This window comes from Polistes canadensis, unplaced genomic scaffold (genome assembly GCF_001313835.1).
Source record: "Polistes canadensis isolate GaletaPanama2010 unplaced genomic scaffold, ASM131383v1 scaffold_30, whole genome shotgun sequence".
In the NCBI taxonomy this organism is placed as follows: Eukaryota; Metazoa; Arthropoda; class Insecta; order Hymenoptera; family Vespidae; genus Polistes; species Polistes canadensis.
In genome coordinates, this window is record NW_014569577.1 from 437,499 (window position 1) to 453,807 (window position 16,309).

Genomic DNA, 16,309 nt, shown 5'->3' on the forward strand with positions numbered 1-16,309 from the left:
TCTCTCTCTCTCTCTCTCTCTCTCTCTTTCCCCGAGCACACTTGTACGTCATTTCGCGTTACAGCGCGCCCGCGAGATAACTCTACTCTGCAGTGATTTTATCTCGCAAAACGTACGCGTATAAATCCATTCGTTTGTTCTTTCATATTTAATCGAAATTCCAGAGATATTCTGAATATCGAATTGTGAAATATAATAAAATAGAATAGTATCTGACGTATATACGATTTTGAGATTTTTCTAATAAATCGAATAAAATTCATTAGTTTTTTAATTAATTTCATTATCAAGCAGGATTATAATAGGCAAGCTCGGACATCGATACGCAGAGCTGAGAATTTCGTTTGATTTTTTTTTTATTTTTTCAAAGATAGGACAAAAAAATTATTTCCCGTATTGATTGAGAGAAAGAGAAAGAGAGAGAGAGAGAGGATGAGAGGGAAAGAGAGAAATTGTGATATCATCATTAACTTCGGTGGAAAAAAAACGTCAGAAAAGGGGGACACAGGCAAAGCAGAGCAGACCAGAACAGAGCAGAACAGAGCAGAGCAGAGCAGAGCAGACGATTTTCCGCTTTGACAGTGGAAAAAGTTGGAGCGAAGCCCAACGTAAATCCTGGCTGTTCGTTTTCCCATCAACGTCCAGTTGCATGGCAGTTGCACTATTCGAATATTTCAAAGTACTGGACCACGTTACAACATTCGTCAACGACAACGTAAACGAAAATGAAACGAAGACGAAGAAGAAAGCGTCGACCATTCGGAGCTCGTTAAGATACTCTTGAAATCTTCTTTGAGTTGTTCGATCACAACCTCCCTACCTCCCTTCCTCCCACTTTTACACCCGTTTCCCTTTTTCTACCTTCGACCAAGTGGAAACTGTTTTTCTTTGAACGGAGAATTTATCTTTCCTGGCCCTCTCGCTAAAAAGAAAAAGAAAAAGAAGAAAAGGAGGACGAGAAAGTCGAGAGTGCGACGATCCTCGACCTTTACCTTCACGACCCTTCGACTCGATCGACAAAAATTTTATCACTCTCGAGAGTGACGTTGTTCATATATATATATATATATATATATAGAGAGAGAGAGAGAGGGAGAAAGAACACGGGCGTATATGTACGATCGATTTAACGCTTTAACGCAATTTGTTAGATTACTTATATGCTTTTCTTTCTATTTAATCGAAATAAAATGTATAGCATCGAAACGGAACAACTAACCTATGTTGATTAATTAAAAACCGTGTTTTACGTTAATTAAACATGTTATTTACTTACAAATAGTTTCGTTTATATTCTCAAAAGGTTAATTAATATTCTAGAGAAAAAAAATGAACGCGTGTATATACTAAATTTATCCTTACAACTACACACAACACTCTTTTAACCGCGTTGGGGAATATTTTTTTACTAGGATAAAAGCTGCAACGAATCTCTCTGTCTATCTCTCTCTCTCTCTCTCTCTCTCTCTCTCTCTCTCTCGTTGGATAGCTACTTTCTTTCCATTAGCGTTGAGCTTTTGTAATTATTTTTCTTTTAGAGTTGGCTTGTTCTTTTTCAGGTACTCGCAAAGACTCAATGGTTATAAACAAAGCGCGACAGGTGCTCTCGATGCTCGGAGATCGATCTTGAGAGTTTGGATTGTCCTTCGTTTTTTTCGAGAATTGAATCACGGGCAAACAACAATCACGAAAGCAAGAGGGAATAGAAGGGGGTAGGGGCACGGGCAGGGGGAGGGAGGAAGAGAGAAGGGTAACTTGGAGTGGTCGACCGCTCGATGCGAAACGAAAGCCTTTCAAAACCGTGCTTGACCTCAATGTAACGACTTTCCGAGGTGCTTCAATGGCCGACTCCCTGGCTGCCGACTTATAAATCAAAATAAAGATTCTAAAAGCGAGGAACCAGAGGCTGAGAGAACTTTCCAAGGCAACTACCCCTTTTATCAACAATTCCCTTTGCATTTACGTTTATTCTTATGTTTATTTATTGTAATCGTTTATCACCGCAAACGTTTTTATAAACTTTCTTTCATTTTATAGTAATAATAATAATAATAATAATAATCAAAATAACGACGATCGTTTTAATAATTTTTTTTTTAAAACGTTCTTTTCGTTCTTGATTTTATCGAAACTATTGTATATAAAATGTTAAAGTTTGATCGGTTTTACAATTAGATTTGACGATACGTCGAAGGTTTTTCTCGAAAAATCAAGCGGGCAGAAGTTGAAGAAGAAAGCATTTCCGGCAGTGGTAAATCGCGCGGCATAAAGGGCTCTCGAAGGGCACTCGACCTTGATGTAACGACTTTGCACGCGCTCGTAACTCGATATCGGCGAAATCCCCTTATCGCGCGACAACAGATCCACCGATCGAAACCCTCGAGCTTAACGTTGTTCAATTTTCCAAAGGTTTTGTAATTTGTCTTTTTTTTTTTTTATCAATCACAACGTCAACAAGTCGCGTCAACTTTTCTCCCCATTGCGATATAATTTTAATTATTATTTATATCGAGTTTTAATTGAAGTGTCAACTTTTATTCTACCTCGTTTCAACTCTCGTGAAACTTGATGATGAAATGAAAATATATTTCAAATAAAAATGGGAAAGAAAAGAAAAATAAATAAATAAATAAATAAAATGGAAAATACATTTTCTTTGATTAGAAAAACAATATTATGACGACGTAAATCATTAGATGATTTCGAATAATAATTCGAAATGTAAACAATTATTAGTCGAATTCGCGAAAAAAGAACTCAATGAAGAAAACGTAAAACGAGCCAAAAAAATATTCCCATAAAGGAAGAAAAAGATAGGTGTGTGTCCTGCGAGAAAAAGTCAACGCACGTCCCATGACACACATCCTCCCCATCTTTCTAATTTAAAGTCACGTTCATCCCTCATATCCTTTTTTTTTTTTCTTTTTCTCTTTCTTTTTCGTCTGTTTCTCTATTTCTCTCCTCATCTTTCTCTTTCTCTATATGTATCTCGGGTTCGGGCCACAGAGAGAGAGAAAGAGAGCAGTTTTTCCGTAAACGCAAGGGTAGGTCGAATGCTCACTGTAACGGCGGGGTTATACGGGGGGGTGGGGTGGGGTTATATGGCGGGGTGGTTATACGACGCGAAAATACCGCACGCCAGCTAATACGGCAACCGTGGCAGAGAATATCAGAACACGACGACGTCATAGGACCAGGCTGAATGTAAAATTGCATATTCATGCGATAGGCAGCGACCAGAGAGTATCTTTGTGAAATACGGACTCACCTATAGACAGTTATACTCGCACACTTATATAAAACGTATTCGCTCTAACACATTCACGTGCTATGCACTTGCCTTCATAGATACATACAGAGAGACATACAGAGAGACATACATATATATACCATGTAATATCTCTTACACACATATACACACACAAAGTAGATTCATCACGTATCTACTTTTATGTATAGACAGATACATACACGAAGACGAATTTACACTGTCGACGATATGAAGACAGTAAAATAGTAGTAGTAGTAGGTGCGTGCGTGGCAAGAGCGTATCGTAATCTGGTGATGACATTCGTAAAATTTGTTGCACCAAGTCGATTGCAGAACGTTACTATTACCGTATGCTCGAGAAAACCCATAGAAATACAAGTTCTTTTGTAAGCGGCACGCGTTTCCGCTACAGTTTGCCAATCTTCTTTTCTTTTCTTTTCTTCTTGTTTTCCTCTTTCTATCTTTATCTCTCCATTTCTCCATTTTTTTTTCGTTCTTGTCATACTATTCTTTTATCGAGTAACAGCGAATTCATTTAATTAATTGAAACGTTAAAATCTTAAGGACATTTTTTGGTTGAACTTTAACCAACGACGATTATGAATAATAAAAATCCACTAGGATAAACCTTTTTATCATATACACACTTGTAGGAAATTATTTTTTCATCATTAAAAGTTACGGATAAAAACGTCCGGAAGGATTTGACGGATTTTCGTATTATATCCCATTAATTATTATACCTGTATCCGGTTTCCCGATTTTACCTTTTCATTGTTCTTTTTTTTTTTTTTTTTTTTCGTATTTTACTCATTTCATTTTCGAAAGTTCGCAATACGTTTTCAGAATCAACAGTCGAAGTTTATCCATTACAGGAAAATAATTACAGTGGCGTATAAAATGATTGCACTTTAGGGGGAATGGGAGAGAAAAGTTAAGAGAATAATTTTTCCTGTCGTTTAAAATCATTGTACAATTTATGGTAAATATTTTGTTTCGAATTATTATGTCTTCTCTTATTACTTTTTTTGTTTTTATCGCTGATATTTTATTTACGCGAAAGTAATAATTTATTGATGATAAGGGTTCATAGGGAACTTGGACATAAAAAGAAGTAGAACTTAATTTAACTAAGTTGGACGTTTCGTCCCTTTATTGGGACTTCTTCAGCAACTTAATCTTTAATTAAGTTAATAAAGTTAAATTAATTAAGTTCTACTTCTTTTTATGTCCAAGTTCCCTATGAACCCTTATCATCAAGAATTATAATTTTGGACGAGAAAAAATATTGAATAAGTAATAATTTATAATTTTCATATTTTTCAATAGAGGAAAAATCGTCGGGCGAAAAAGAAAGAATATTTTTTCAAGTGTGACCGTTATCTGAAGAAAATAAAAATGTATGCAAAAGAATGAATGGAAACGAACTGGATAATCGTATAATCGTATAATAAGTAAAATAGGATGAAACTGTTATTGTTATCGCGTGATATACATATAAACTTTTCATCCCTATCTGCAAAAGATAATGCACTCTTTTTATATTGAGCTTTATTCGTTTAGTAGGTATACGGTAGGTAGACCGTATCGGATAAAATGGCGATATGTATGTACATTTTTACGTATAACCATTAAATAGTTATTTCAAAAACATATGCTTCATGGTTTCTACGTCAACGATGATAACCCACACGATCGTAACGTTGCACCTTACATTAGGAAATAAAACGAATCAAAAAGATTTATAAGGCGAGTCGTGTCTATAATAGTATCAATTACATTGGTATCAATTTTTATATTACAAAAGAATATATTTTATTCTAATAAAAGAGTACAATTTTAAACATAAATGATAAGAAAATTGGTCTCACGAGAACCGACCAATCTCGTCTCGAGAGTATTGTGAGATGCAAAGGAAGACCAACCAAGTACAACTTGAAAGAATAATCATTGTATTTTTATTATATCTTGCGTAGATGCAAATACCCCTGTGAGACTACTTTTCTATATCGCGTTTATGTAAAATGATATTTCTTTAACAATAAAATGTTCTTGCGCAATCGAATGGATTTGAAAGTATAATAATTCTAAAACAAATTTTTGTGTAAAAAAATTTTCAAATTTTGCATCTTAAATAAATATAAATTATTTAACATTTACAGTAAGAGAGTGGATAGGAATATTTCTGTAGGAGACTGTACATACGTGAAAGAAACTTCGTGTAAAAGATCATATTGAGCTTTTCATAGGAAGCTATGAAGATTCTCTGAAAATGTAACGATCCTCTAAAAAGGTATATAGAACGATCACGGTGGAATATCGTAGAAAGATAGAGAAAAAGGATAGAGAGGAGGGGTAGGTGTAGGAAAGGTGAAAGGTGAGATGATATCGAGACTCCTAAGAAGGTCGTTGGATATAAAATTGCATATTCATATGTACGTTGAGATCGAGTACCGTCTCGTATGGCACACATGGGAAAAGAGAGGACGACAATTTTCAAGGTGTCGTCCTTGAAAATGATCCTGAATTTATTCCCGTGTCTGATTTTTCACCAAGGTACATTCATACAACACACGTGTGTGCATTCACTTGAGTCTTTTACGATGCAATCGAAGAGTTTTTCAAGGTACATTCGTGGTCGAGTCGTTTTCTCTTTCGAACGAGAGAGTACACCTCTCTTTCTTTTTCCTTTATGGTATAAAAAGATGAAGATAGGAATAGAATAGTATAGAAGAACGAGAAGTAGATTTTTCGACATTCTATTCTCGCTTCGGTTTAAACCTTATTGCTTTTCCACTCAATGATTCCCTTGAAAAGGAGAATACGAATACGACTATGTCTTTGGATAATATCAGATCTTTTTCTTATATGGATATGCAATATCATTCTTCTTTCAAATCTATTACATAGAGTCAATTTAAAAATCGATAATAAGAGCGCTTACTTTTATTTAATTAATTCATTCATTTCATTTATACCACAGGAAATATTATATAATATTATATCTACATATGTTTTGCGCATATTAAAATGGACCAAAAAAAAAAAAGAAATGTATAAAATATTCGAAATAATATCGCAAATTAATAAATAGATATCGTTAATAATAATATTTAACAGAGTCGTTATCACCGATACAGCAATATAATTTTAATGAATTTAATTTACCTTGTGCATTAAATCAAATCAAACCGAATTTTTACAAATTATTATTTCGCGTTACATTTTTACGAATTAAACGGTGTTATTAACAATTTTTCTTGGTTCAGTTTTCAATACCAATAAGCTTTTCGATCGATGAATAATTAATTGCATATAGAATAAAAACTAAGCGTATTTTCCCTATCCGTCTATATTTATAATTGCCGTTTAATTTTGTTTACTCAAATTAATTTAGCAGTTAACCGATTAAACAATATTTCGTATTAAGCATTTGGAATTGGAAGAAATCGTAAAGTCTCGTAAATCAGGATTGAAAGGGTCAAAGGCGGGAAGTAAAAAGAAAGAGAGAGAGAGAGAGAGAGAGAGAGAGAGAATATAGCGATAGCAAGAAGTACGTTGCGCTCGTTTATTACTTCGGCTTTCAGTTTAGACACGGTTCGCTTTATTTCGTAACCCCAAGCGATCGTAAATGCGAGTGAGAGCTCACTCGCGGATGCGGGCCTTGGGACGATTTAAGGGTTTTAAGCTCATCGATCTCTCTCCTCTCGCGTCAGACTTGGAAAATTCTCTCTTCTCTGTACGAGATTGAGGCTGCCTGCCACCACGACGAATCCTACCCTTCCTGGCGCTTAAGGATAAACCGTTGCTTTTTTAATTAAAGTGCATTAGAGAAAGTCGACGAAACGGTGACAAAAGACAGGATTAAATGGCTCTTAGCTTTTGTCCACCTAAGCATACGTTGGACTATCGAGAGAGAGAGAGAGAGAGAGAGAGAGAGAGATAAGTATTATACTTTTCAAGGATTAAATGATACAGAATCAAATTATTATATGTGTAGTATTATATTATGCTATCATTTGTATTACGTTAAAACGACACTTTTCTACGAATCCAGTCAATAAACTCGAATTTGTGATTCAATTATTTTACATTGGTCATTTTATTGTATTTAATTGTTTATATTTGACAATATATGTATTTGTTCGCGAATCAAAACCGATTAAATAAAAATATGTCAAACGGATGTTAAAGAATAAATAAATAATATTGATAAAATAGATGTGAAAATATGTAGTAATCTGTGCATATGGAAAATGACAATATTGTTATTTTTCCAGAGATAAAAGTAAATAAAAAGAAATATGGTGGTAATGATTGAAATTAGATACAAAGTTGAAGCGTATGGGGAGCAAATGGTCGTCGTCATCCAGGAGGGATGTCAAGCAATATTAAGAAGAGCAACTGATATTCATTTGAAACGTAGAAACAGCTATGGTCTCGACTGTTAATTTCGTCCTTTGTCTTCAACAAGGGATTGCTGCATGAGTTGCTCTTTTGAGACATGGTCCAGGTCGAACTAGAGTTGGACCGGTTCTACTCGGCGACACATTATTGCTCCCTTACTCGCTCTCTCTCTCTCTCTCTCTCTCTCTCTCTCTTTCATTCACGAAACACAATGAAATTGTCCGTTTGCAGTTCTAAATTGCAATTGCTTGGCATACTCGAGAGAACCGTGGGAAAATTTTATCGAAACGATTGCCAAGATTGAATTTAATTTTCTCTGCGTTTTCGCGATGATCGCGGTTCTCCTATTTCGAGAAATTAACAAATAAAAAAGAAGAAAGTAATAGACAAGAGAGTAAAGTAAAATAATAGAAAAGGAATGAAATCAATCTAAACAACTAGCGCAAAACAATCATTTAAGCTCGTCTCATAGTTTGCTCACGAAAGCCTTTCAACTTAGCAGAATTGTTTTGTTCTTTTTTCTTTTTTTTTTTTTTAACCTTTTTCTCATCTTCGTTTTCTACAAGACTTCAACGTGTTGTACTATTACAGGCACAAAGAAGACAGGAACATAGATATACACGCACATGGGGCAGGACGAAAGTAATGGTAACTCGAATTGGTTGTCCTCACGCGACGTTGAATCCTGATGGACTAATTCCGGAAATGGAACCGCGATTACGCGAGCGCAGCCACATAATAACGCGAGCGGCGCGTTTGCGAAATCGAGCGTGACCTCCTCCGCCTCTCTATTTTAGACTCCCGTGACTCTCTGTCAAGTTCCCTCTCAACCCTTCTCAACCTCGTTTACACTATTCCCATTCCCTTTATTTATCCTTATTCTTTCTTCCTTTTTTTTACTCGCGTTTTGTTCGAATTAAGTAGAGAACGAAGGGACAGACGTAAAATCGATAATCGTTTTCAACAAAAACACTTTACCCGCTCATATTATTATTATTATTATTATTATTATTATTATTATTAATAAATAGGTATTCATATAACGGATCAAGAGATAACGAAGTTTAGATGTATAGTGTTTTAAATATTACAAAAATGTATGTCTGCTTAAATAAAAAAAAGACGCTGAACTTAGATTAAGTTGCTGAAGAAGTCCCAATAAAGGGACGAAACGTCAAATTAATCAAAACGAAGTTCTAGTTCTTTTGAATGTCCAAATTCCTTACGATACATATTTATTAATAATTTTATTTTTGGAGACGAGAGAAACAACTAATTGGATTATTATTATTATTATTATTTCAAGAATTACATATATTCAACAAACTATTGGCCAGGATGTGCCAAATAATTTAGTCTTTCTTTCGTTCGAAGTAAAAGTATTCTATCGTGAAAAAAAATTTCATGAAAAATATTTATTCGTTGATAGAAAAAAATCATATTCCATTTCAATTATTCCAAAGTCACATTTATTATTTCTTACAAATATCCTGTTTTTATTCTTATCTTTGAATTTACGTTACGATTGAAAAACTTTTAGTTAATAGTGTATACGTTTAACCTTATACTCTCGACCATTTTCCTTTCGGATTTGATTGTTCTCTCGAGAAATAAAATAGAAATGATTTGTCGACTTTCCATTTTACCACGAGCGAATGAGAAAGGGTGATCTTATCGTAGTCTCACGCACGACAGGCATCGCGAATGCCAAGTTTTACGGGCTAGTCGTGGTTTTACCTTTATTTTCTTTCTTTCTTTCCTCTTTCCTCTTTCCTCTTTCCTCTTTCTCTTTCTCTTTCTCGATACTTTCGAAAGTCACGTAACGGAAGGGAATTCGCATTATTTTCTTCCTTCTTCTTTCCTTCCTAGCTTCGCGTAGGATTACGTATGCCGACTTTTTTTTTTCTCCCTTCGTTATCGCCTTTCATAAGCAAGGAAGTCGAGAGAATGCGTGGACGAGATGGTAGGTAGATGGAAGAAAAAGTGAAGGAAAAAAAGAAAGGAGGGGTTGAGCTACCTTAGAAAAAAAAAAAATAAGGAAAAATATACATCAAGGAAAGAAATTTCGAAATGTAACGCTTAAAGATAACGCGTTCTCGTACGTACAACTAATGAAAGAAACGATACCGAACGAAATGACTTTTTTCTTTGGCTCGTTCTTTTTTCTTCTTCTTCTTCTTCTTCTTCTTTTAATCCCTTCTTCTCCATCCCTCCTCCTCCCCCCCCTCGCGCCTCCACACCCTACTACTACTTCATTCACAGGATACTTTTTCTTTCTTTATCATTTGCTACTTTTATTACAGAGCACTTTAAATTACAGCCTTTCCATCGACCATAAAACTCCGTTGCAAACGACTACCGTCTGTGAGTCTATTTCCACTTCTCCTTTTTCCTCTTTCTTTCTTTCTTTCTCTCTCTCTCTCTCTCTCTCTCTCTCTCTCTGGCAAAATATCTATCTTTTTTTTCTTTCCTTTTGCCTTATTTTTTCTCATCGATGTCGATACAATACCTAAGGATAAAGAAAAGAAAAGTTAGTATAAACTTCCGGGCTATCCATTAAGCTATATCGTTAATACTTCTCGAAGTATATCGTTGAATACTTGACAAGAAAGTCGACCATTATTAGCCAGTTCGATCGATCGATCGATCGATCGATCGAAAAATGAACGAAAAAAAAAAAGATTAATGTTTGAAAGGGTTGTGCGAAACTATTCTCAAAGTTCGGATTCCTCTGTTTCGATGAATCTGCTGAATCGAATTTGCGTAGACAAAATATGCATAATAAATTTTTATTTTCTCATAGAGAAAATAAACAAAAATAAAAAAGAAAGTCGATTTTAACGAACCTTGCTTTGGGATTCGTCCAATTTGACCTATTCCTCTGTATCTCTAATCCTTTTCCTTGCTTTTAGAAATTTCTCGTTGGTTATATCCGATGATGTAACACGAAGAATATCTCTCGCGATTTCTCTCGAGCGAATTTCAAATCGGCGAGTTTTAAGAGAGACAGAGAGAGAGAGAGAGATAGAGAAATACATTTCGCGAATACGAGTTTGAAAAGATATAAGTCCGTTTTGTTGGCGTACTACTCTGTAAAAAGAGAAAAGAATAAAAGAAACGAGTTGGAGAGAGAAAACGGAAGAAGAATAAGAATAAGAAGAAGAAGTAATAGAAGCGAGAAAGAAAGCCGACGCGCGTTTCTGTCAAAGGCTAAGTCTTCTTCGTCTCCTCTCGTGTCAGTGCATTTGTTTGCATATATGTATGTATATATGTATATATGAGTACTCTCGCGCGTATGTGTATATGTATATGTGTGTTAGTGGCCAGGGTGAAGAGAAAGAAAGCAAGAAAGAAAGAAAGAAAGAAAGAAAGAGAGGGAGAGTCTGATATGAATACCAAGAAGTGTAAAGGTAAGAGTGTAAAGGAGGGGAAAAGCATGGCACACGACCGCGAAATGGTTCAAAGAAACGCCGGAGTCACGAGTAAGCACAGTTGTCAGCGTCGTGCGCTTCGACAAAGGAGGAAATGACGGGGAAGGAAAAGAGTCGTTAGATAGGAGACTCTCTGCTTCTGCTGCTGCTACTGCTGTTGCTGGTGGTGCTGCTGCTGGTGGTGGTGGTGGTGGTGTTGGTGATGGTGGTGGTGGTGGTGGTGCTACTGCTGCTCCTGCTACTACTGCGTTGCTGCTACCTTTTAATGCCACAAGAGACGAGAGGAAAGGAGAACAGAACGACTATGCGAGCATCCTTTATCTCTGTCTCTCTTTTTATCTTTTTATTCTTTCTTTCTCTCTCTCTCTCTCTCTCTTTCTCTCTATCTTCACGCGAGCCAAGCCGTTTCTTCTATCTCAACGCTGGTAGGACGTGGCTCGATTTTTCCCTTGAGCGACGGTCTGCGCGTGCATTCTTTTTTCCATGCTGCTACTGCTGCTTCTGCTACTCCTCTTTCTCGTAGTCGTTCTATGTTAAATTTGTTTTTTCTTTTTTTTTTGTTTCTTTCTTATTCCCCTAAATATAATTAACCGCGTAACATTAGTATATCTTTATCGATCATTTTATCATCGATACAGTTTTTTATTTTCTTTAAGATTAATCTATAATATTACTAATTTCTAGATAAATTCAAAAAAAAGAAAATAGAAGAGAGATCGTACCACAGTAATATTTTTACGTTACTTTATTACCGATTATCTTTTAACTGAGGGGTATATATGTGATAGAAAGAGAATGAAAGAAAGGATATAGATAGGACGATGATACCTATCTCGTTTGCTTCGGCAAACAAAAGATCGTCCCTTATTCGTGCGTGTGCATAATCGTGTTCTTTCGCTTATCTATACTCCAACTATCTATCTACCTACTTAGCATATGAAAAACAGGAGCGAAAAACTGGATAAGGGGAATAAAAACAGTATAAAGGAAGGATGAAGAGAGAATGGAGCACGATGATGTAAGAAATTACGAGTAGAATGAAGATATGTATGTATATATATATATACACATACATACATACATACATACAGATAGATAGATAGACACAGACCCGGTGCACTTACCTCTTTGGGGTATTAGCGGCCAGGGATGTAACGGGCTGCCGGCAACCAGCCAGACACATGCCAGCAACACTCGGAACATTTTCACCCCCATCCACTTCGGACAGACGGAAACTTCTCTGCGTTCAAGTCCCTTTCCCTCGTGGCCACCCTCGTATACTCCGCCCTTTCCTCCTCCTCCTCCTCCTCCTTGTCCTCCTCCTTCAACCCTTTTCACGAGCGTTGTCTCCCACCGATGCTGTTCCGTTCTTCTTCCAACGCGCTGTAACAGAGTTTCGCTTCTCTTCTTCTTCTTATTCTTCTTCTCTTTCCTTCTCCTATCTACAGGAACAAGCTCCCTTTCAGAAGGTTTCTCGTAACCGCCCACTTTCTCCTTCTCTTTCTTCGCCACCTTCGTCGACGTCGTCGTCGTCGTTGTCTTCTTCGACCTCGTCGGTGTAGTTGTCGTTGTCCGGACGAAGAAGTAACCACTATTACTTCTGCTGATGTTGCTGTCGCTGCCGTTGTTGTTGTTGTTGCTGCTGCTGCTGCTGCTGCTATTATTACTATTTCAGGAGGCATACACGAGGAACGCGTTGAGATCGCGACGATCCGACGATCGTGCACGAACCACCGACTACTACTCGGCAAGCGGTAAAGCTGATTGTCCGATTAGTCATATCGTGCTTACTACGTATTTACTATACTTCAAACTAGTAATATTAAAGCTTCGATCGGTAGATATCATCGCTAACGGATATTAACTACTGCTAGCTTATCCGATGTGAAAACACCTTTCAACAAATCGAAATTTCTTTCGATCCTTCTTTAATTTTATTTTCCTTTGACGAATCAACAACAAAACTTCGCGTTCTCCGTCAATCCATTATTTATATTTTATTCATCAAATAAATATAATATATTTCTCCCTCGAAACACACTGTTCTCTGCTGTTCTTTCTTGTTACCTATATTCTCATAAGTCCTATCACACTCTCCGAAAACACACTCGCTCGTCCTGTAATCACTTGAGGACTCTCGTATAATTGTCTGCAGGTACGATAATCGGTCCGAACAGACCCGGACGTTTACTGCTATCCCGAGGATCAGAGCTACTCACGAGTAGGAACAGCAGCAACAGCAGCAGCAGCAGCGGCAGCAACAACGTTTCCGGTGCGATGGCGATCACACATAGTTGAGCACGCGTATATATATATATATATATATTCTCTCTCTCTCTCTCTCTCTCTCTCAACGTGCTATCCTCAGAGCATCGCCATTTCCGAGTCCTGTCACGGAAACGTCAGAGCGCCATGACGTGGTTTTACGTTGCTCTCCGTGCTCGAATTTCTACGAGCTCTAGTCGCGGTACCTATGTATTCCCTCCCCCCTCCACCAGCCTCCTCGATCCATCGTTTCTCTCGTCCACGGATTTTACCTTCGATCTTCTTGCTCATCGGGAACGGAGGAAGAGAGAGAGAGAGAGAATATTAGTGGTTGTGGTAGTAGTAGTAATAGTAGTAATAGTAACAATGACCACCACAAAATTGACGATCTCTACGTCATTTGTGGCGCATTTTAACGCGAATTCTTAAAAAACGTGACATGTTTTCTCCAAGAAATTCAAATGTTCTTCCTTATCGAATTTTTGGATTTGACAATCGTTATATTAGATATCCGTGTTCGATTTCATCTATCGTCATCGTCGTCGTCGTTCTCGTCGTCGTCGTCGTTGGTCAAGGAGAACGTATCCTCGTAGAAGGTAATCTCGTTCCTTGGGATCAGGAGCTACAACGACCACTATTACTCGGTGATCCCACGTTCCTGATTCATAGGTGCCCGTTAATTTCTCGTGGGATTCGCTTATTAAAGGCGAGACCTTAGGTATTATATATATATATACCTATATATATATACTTTCTCGTTTCTCTGTCGTCGAATCTTGTCAACGTATTCGAACCAAGACGAAATTACGTTCGAATCAACGGACTTCTGTTGCCACTAGCCAAAGATATCATTCGCGTCAAAGGGATTATTTGCCCTCGAGCTTCTTTTCCTCGTTCTTCGTTCGATTCTTGATACGTTTGTATTACAAAATCTTGCTTTTTAAAAGGACCAACACATCTTCCTTCCTTCCTTCCTTCCTCCCTCCCTCGTAGCAACAGCAACCCTTTTTTTCGTTCACGATGCCTGCCTGGTGTTCGGTGTGCTGTGGAGATAGAAATAAAAGATAAAGACAGAAAAAGAAGAGAGAGAGAGAGAGAGAGAGAAGAAATATTTGAACGAGAACAAAACGCATGTCTCGTACGCGACAGATTGAAATGCGTGTCGGACACGAGAACACGTAATCGTCTACGCGTCGAGCACTAACGAATTCTTCCCCCGACAAATTTTTGATCGTACGAATGTACTTTGACTTTTGTTTTTTCTATTATCTACCGCGATTTGAGTAATGAAAGAATAATTTTATCGAGTTTTTCGTTGAAAAAGTGTCGTCGAGGCGACACGAAAACGGAATATTGTTCGTTGATCTAAAATTGAGATCTAAATTTAACGTAAGGGTTAAATGGCAAACTTCCGGTTAAATTTTAGATGAAGAAAGAAAATAACTTGAATAGAATAGAGAAGGATAGGATGGGATAGGATAGGATAGGATAGGATAGATAGATGGATTGGAAACGATTTTGACGTACACGTCCGTCACTCGCGTTTTCATCTTTTTTCAAATGTTTCCCAACGGTATACCCTGACGCTTAGAATTACGTATGAGTCACGTATCGCGATGTGCCAGGATGCATTCGAGTTTTGCGCCCGATCGTTCGACCGATTGCGAGTGTCGGGAAAAAAGGAAGGGTGGAAAAAGGGACGAGAAAGAGCGATCGCACGACTGCAAAATCTACGATGTATTTTCTTAAAAAGTTTACTTGACCGAAAGGAAACATATCCGAGAAAGGAAAATTGTTCGTTCGACCGTATGTGAAATATCTAACGAGAAAATACGAATCGTGAGCCTCAAAGATAAAGCGTATATACAACTACTTTTAAACTTAAAAACCTTTTTTCTTTTTTTTTCTTTATTTCGCTATCGATTTCATAAAAAAAAGAAAAAAGAAAAAAAAACGAGAAAATGAAAGAAAGTAATACAAATTCGTATTCGTTCGGTTGGGGTATTGCGTATCTCGATGGAAAAAAACGAACGTTTTTGGAATTCGTAATGGTCGCATGATTTTACCTGCAAGCACGTAAACGACGAACGACTAATTCTTCGTATAATTTTATTTTCTTGTACGTGTTAAACGTTGAAAAATATTTGCGATTGGTCGATTTGTGTCAGAGTCGGCGGTGGTGGGTATCTATACGTAAAAGACAGATAGAGAGAAAGAGAGAGAAAGAGAGTTTTATTTATCATGCTAGCGTTGTTCGTGAGCATCGTCCCTCGAGCTAATTAATATCTCCGTTATGCAAATTAGGCACAGCAACGTTGGCTCTCGTTGTATAACAAAAGCCCTCTTTCCGATAATTCTCCATCGAATAACGATATCAACGTACACGACCAACCAACAATCCCCTTCTCCTCCCGGCAGGACCCATTCTAACCGTCGTCCGTTAAACGACGCGAGCCCGTAATCTACGAACACCGATTACGTATAACCTTCTCGTATCTCTCGGGTCTCCAATTAATACGAGCCCTGCTTACTCGCCCCCTCTATTCATTTTTATTAATTAGAAATTTTCGAGGGATGACGTTCGTTATCTCGATTATTTCGACCTTTTAATGCATGTATTACGCGCACTATAGTAAATATCAACGATTATAATATGTAATTTTATTTTTTTTTTATTTCTCGATATATAACTATCTCGTTTTTGCAAAATAAGAGAACATAGTTAAAAGTAGAATAAAGAAACGATTTGAAAAGCTGTCAAAAACACGTGTAAAAACGTATGAGCGATTACAGGGTAAAATCATCGTTCGTTTATCTTCGATGTTATACTCGTCTTCATTAAAAGACCGGGCCGATGTTGGGCCTCTCTTTCTCTTTCTCTTTCTCTCTCTCTCTCTCTCTCTCTCTCTCTCTCTCTCTCTCTCTCTCTCTCTCTC

General features: G+C 37.1%; 1 protein-coding gene across 1 annotated transcript in view; it reads right to left on the reverse strand.

Moving 5' to 3' along the window:
* The window catches only part of LOC106784078 (disintegrin and metalloproteinase domain-containing protein 10-like), a 129,281-nt gene that overhangs the window by 108,008 nt on the left and 4,964 nt on the right, over positions 1 to 16,309 (reverse strand). Inside the window, exon 2 of the mRNA XM_014743197.1 lies at positions 12,233 to 14,416. Coding sequence (XP_014598683.1) covers positions 12,233 to 12,323 — 91 coding nt within the window. The 5' untranslated portion in view covers positions 12,324 to 14,416. The remainder of the gene's footprint in view (positions 1 to 12,232; positions 14,417 to 16,309) is intronic.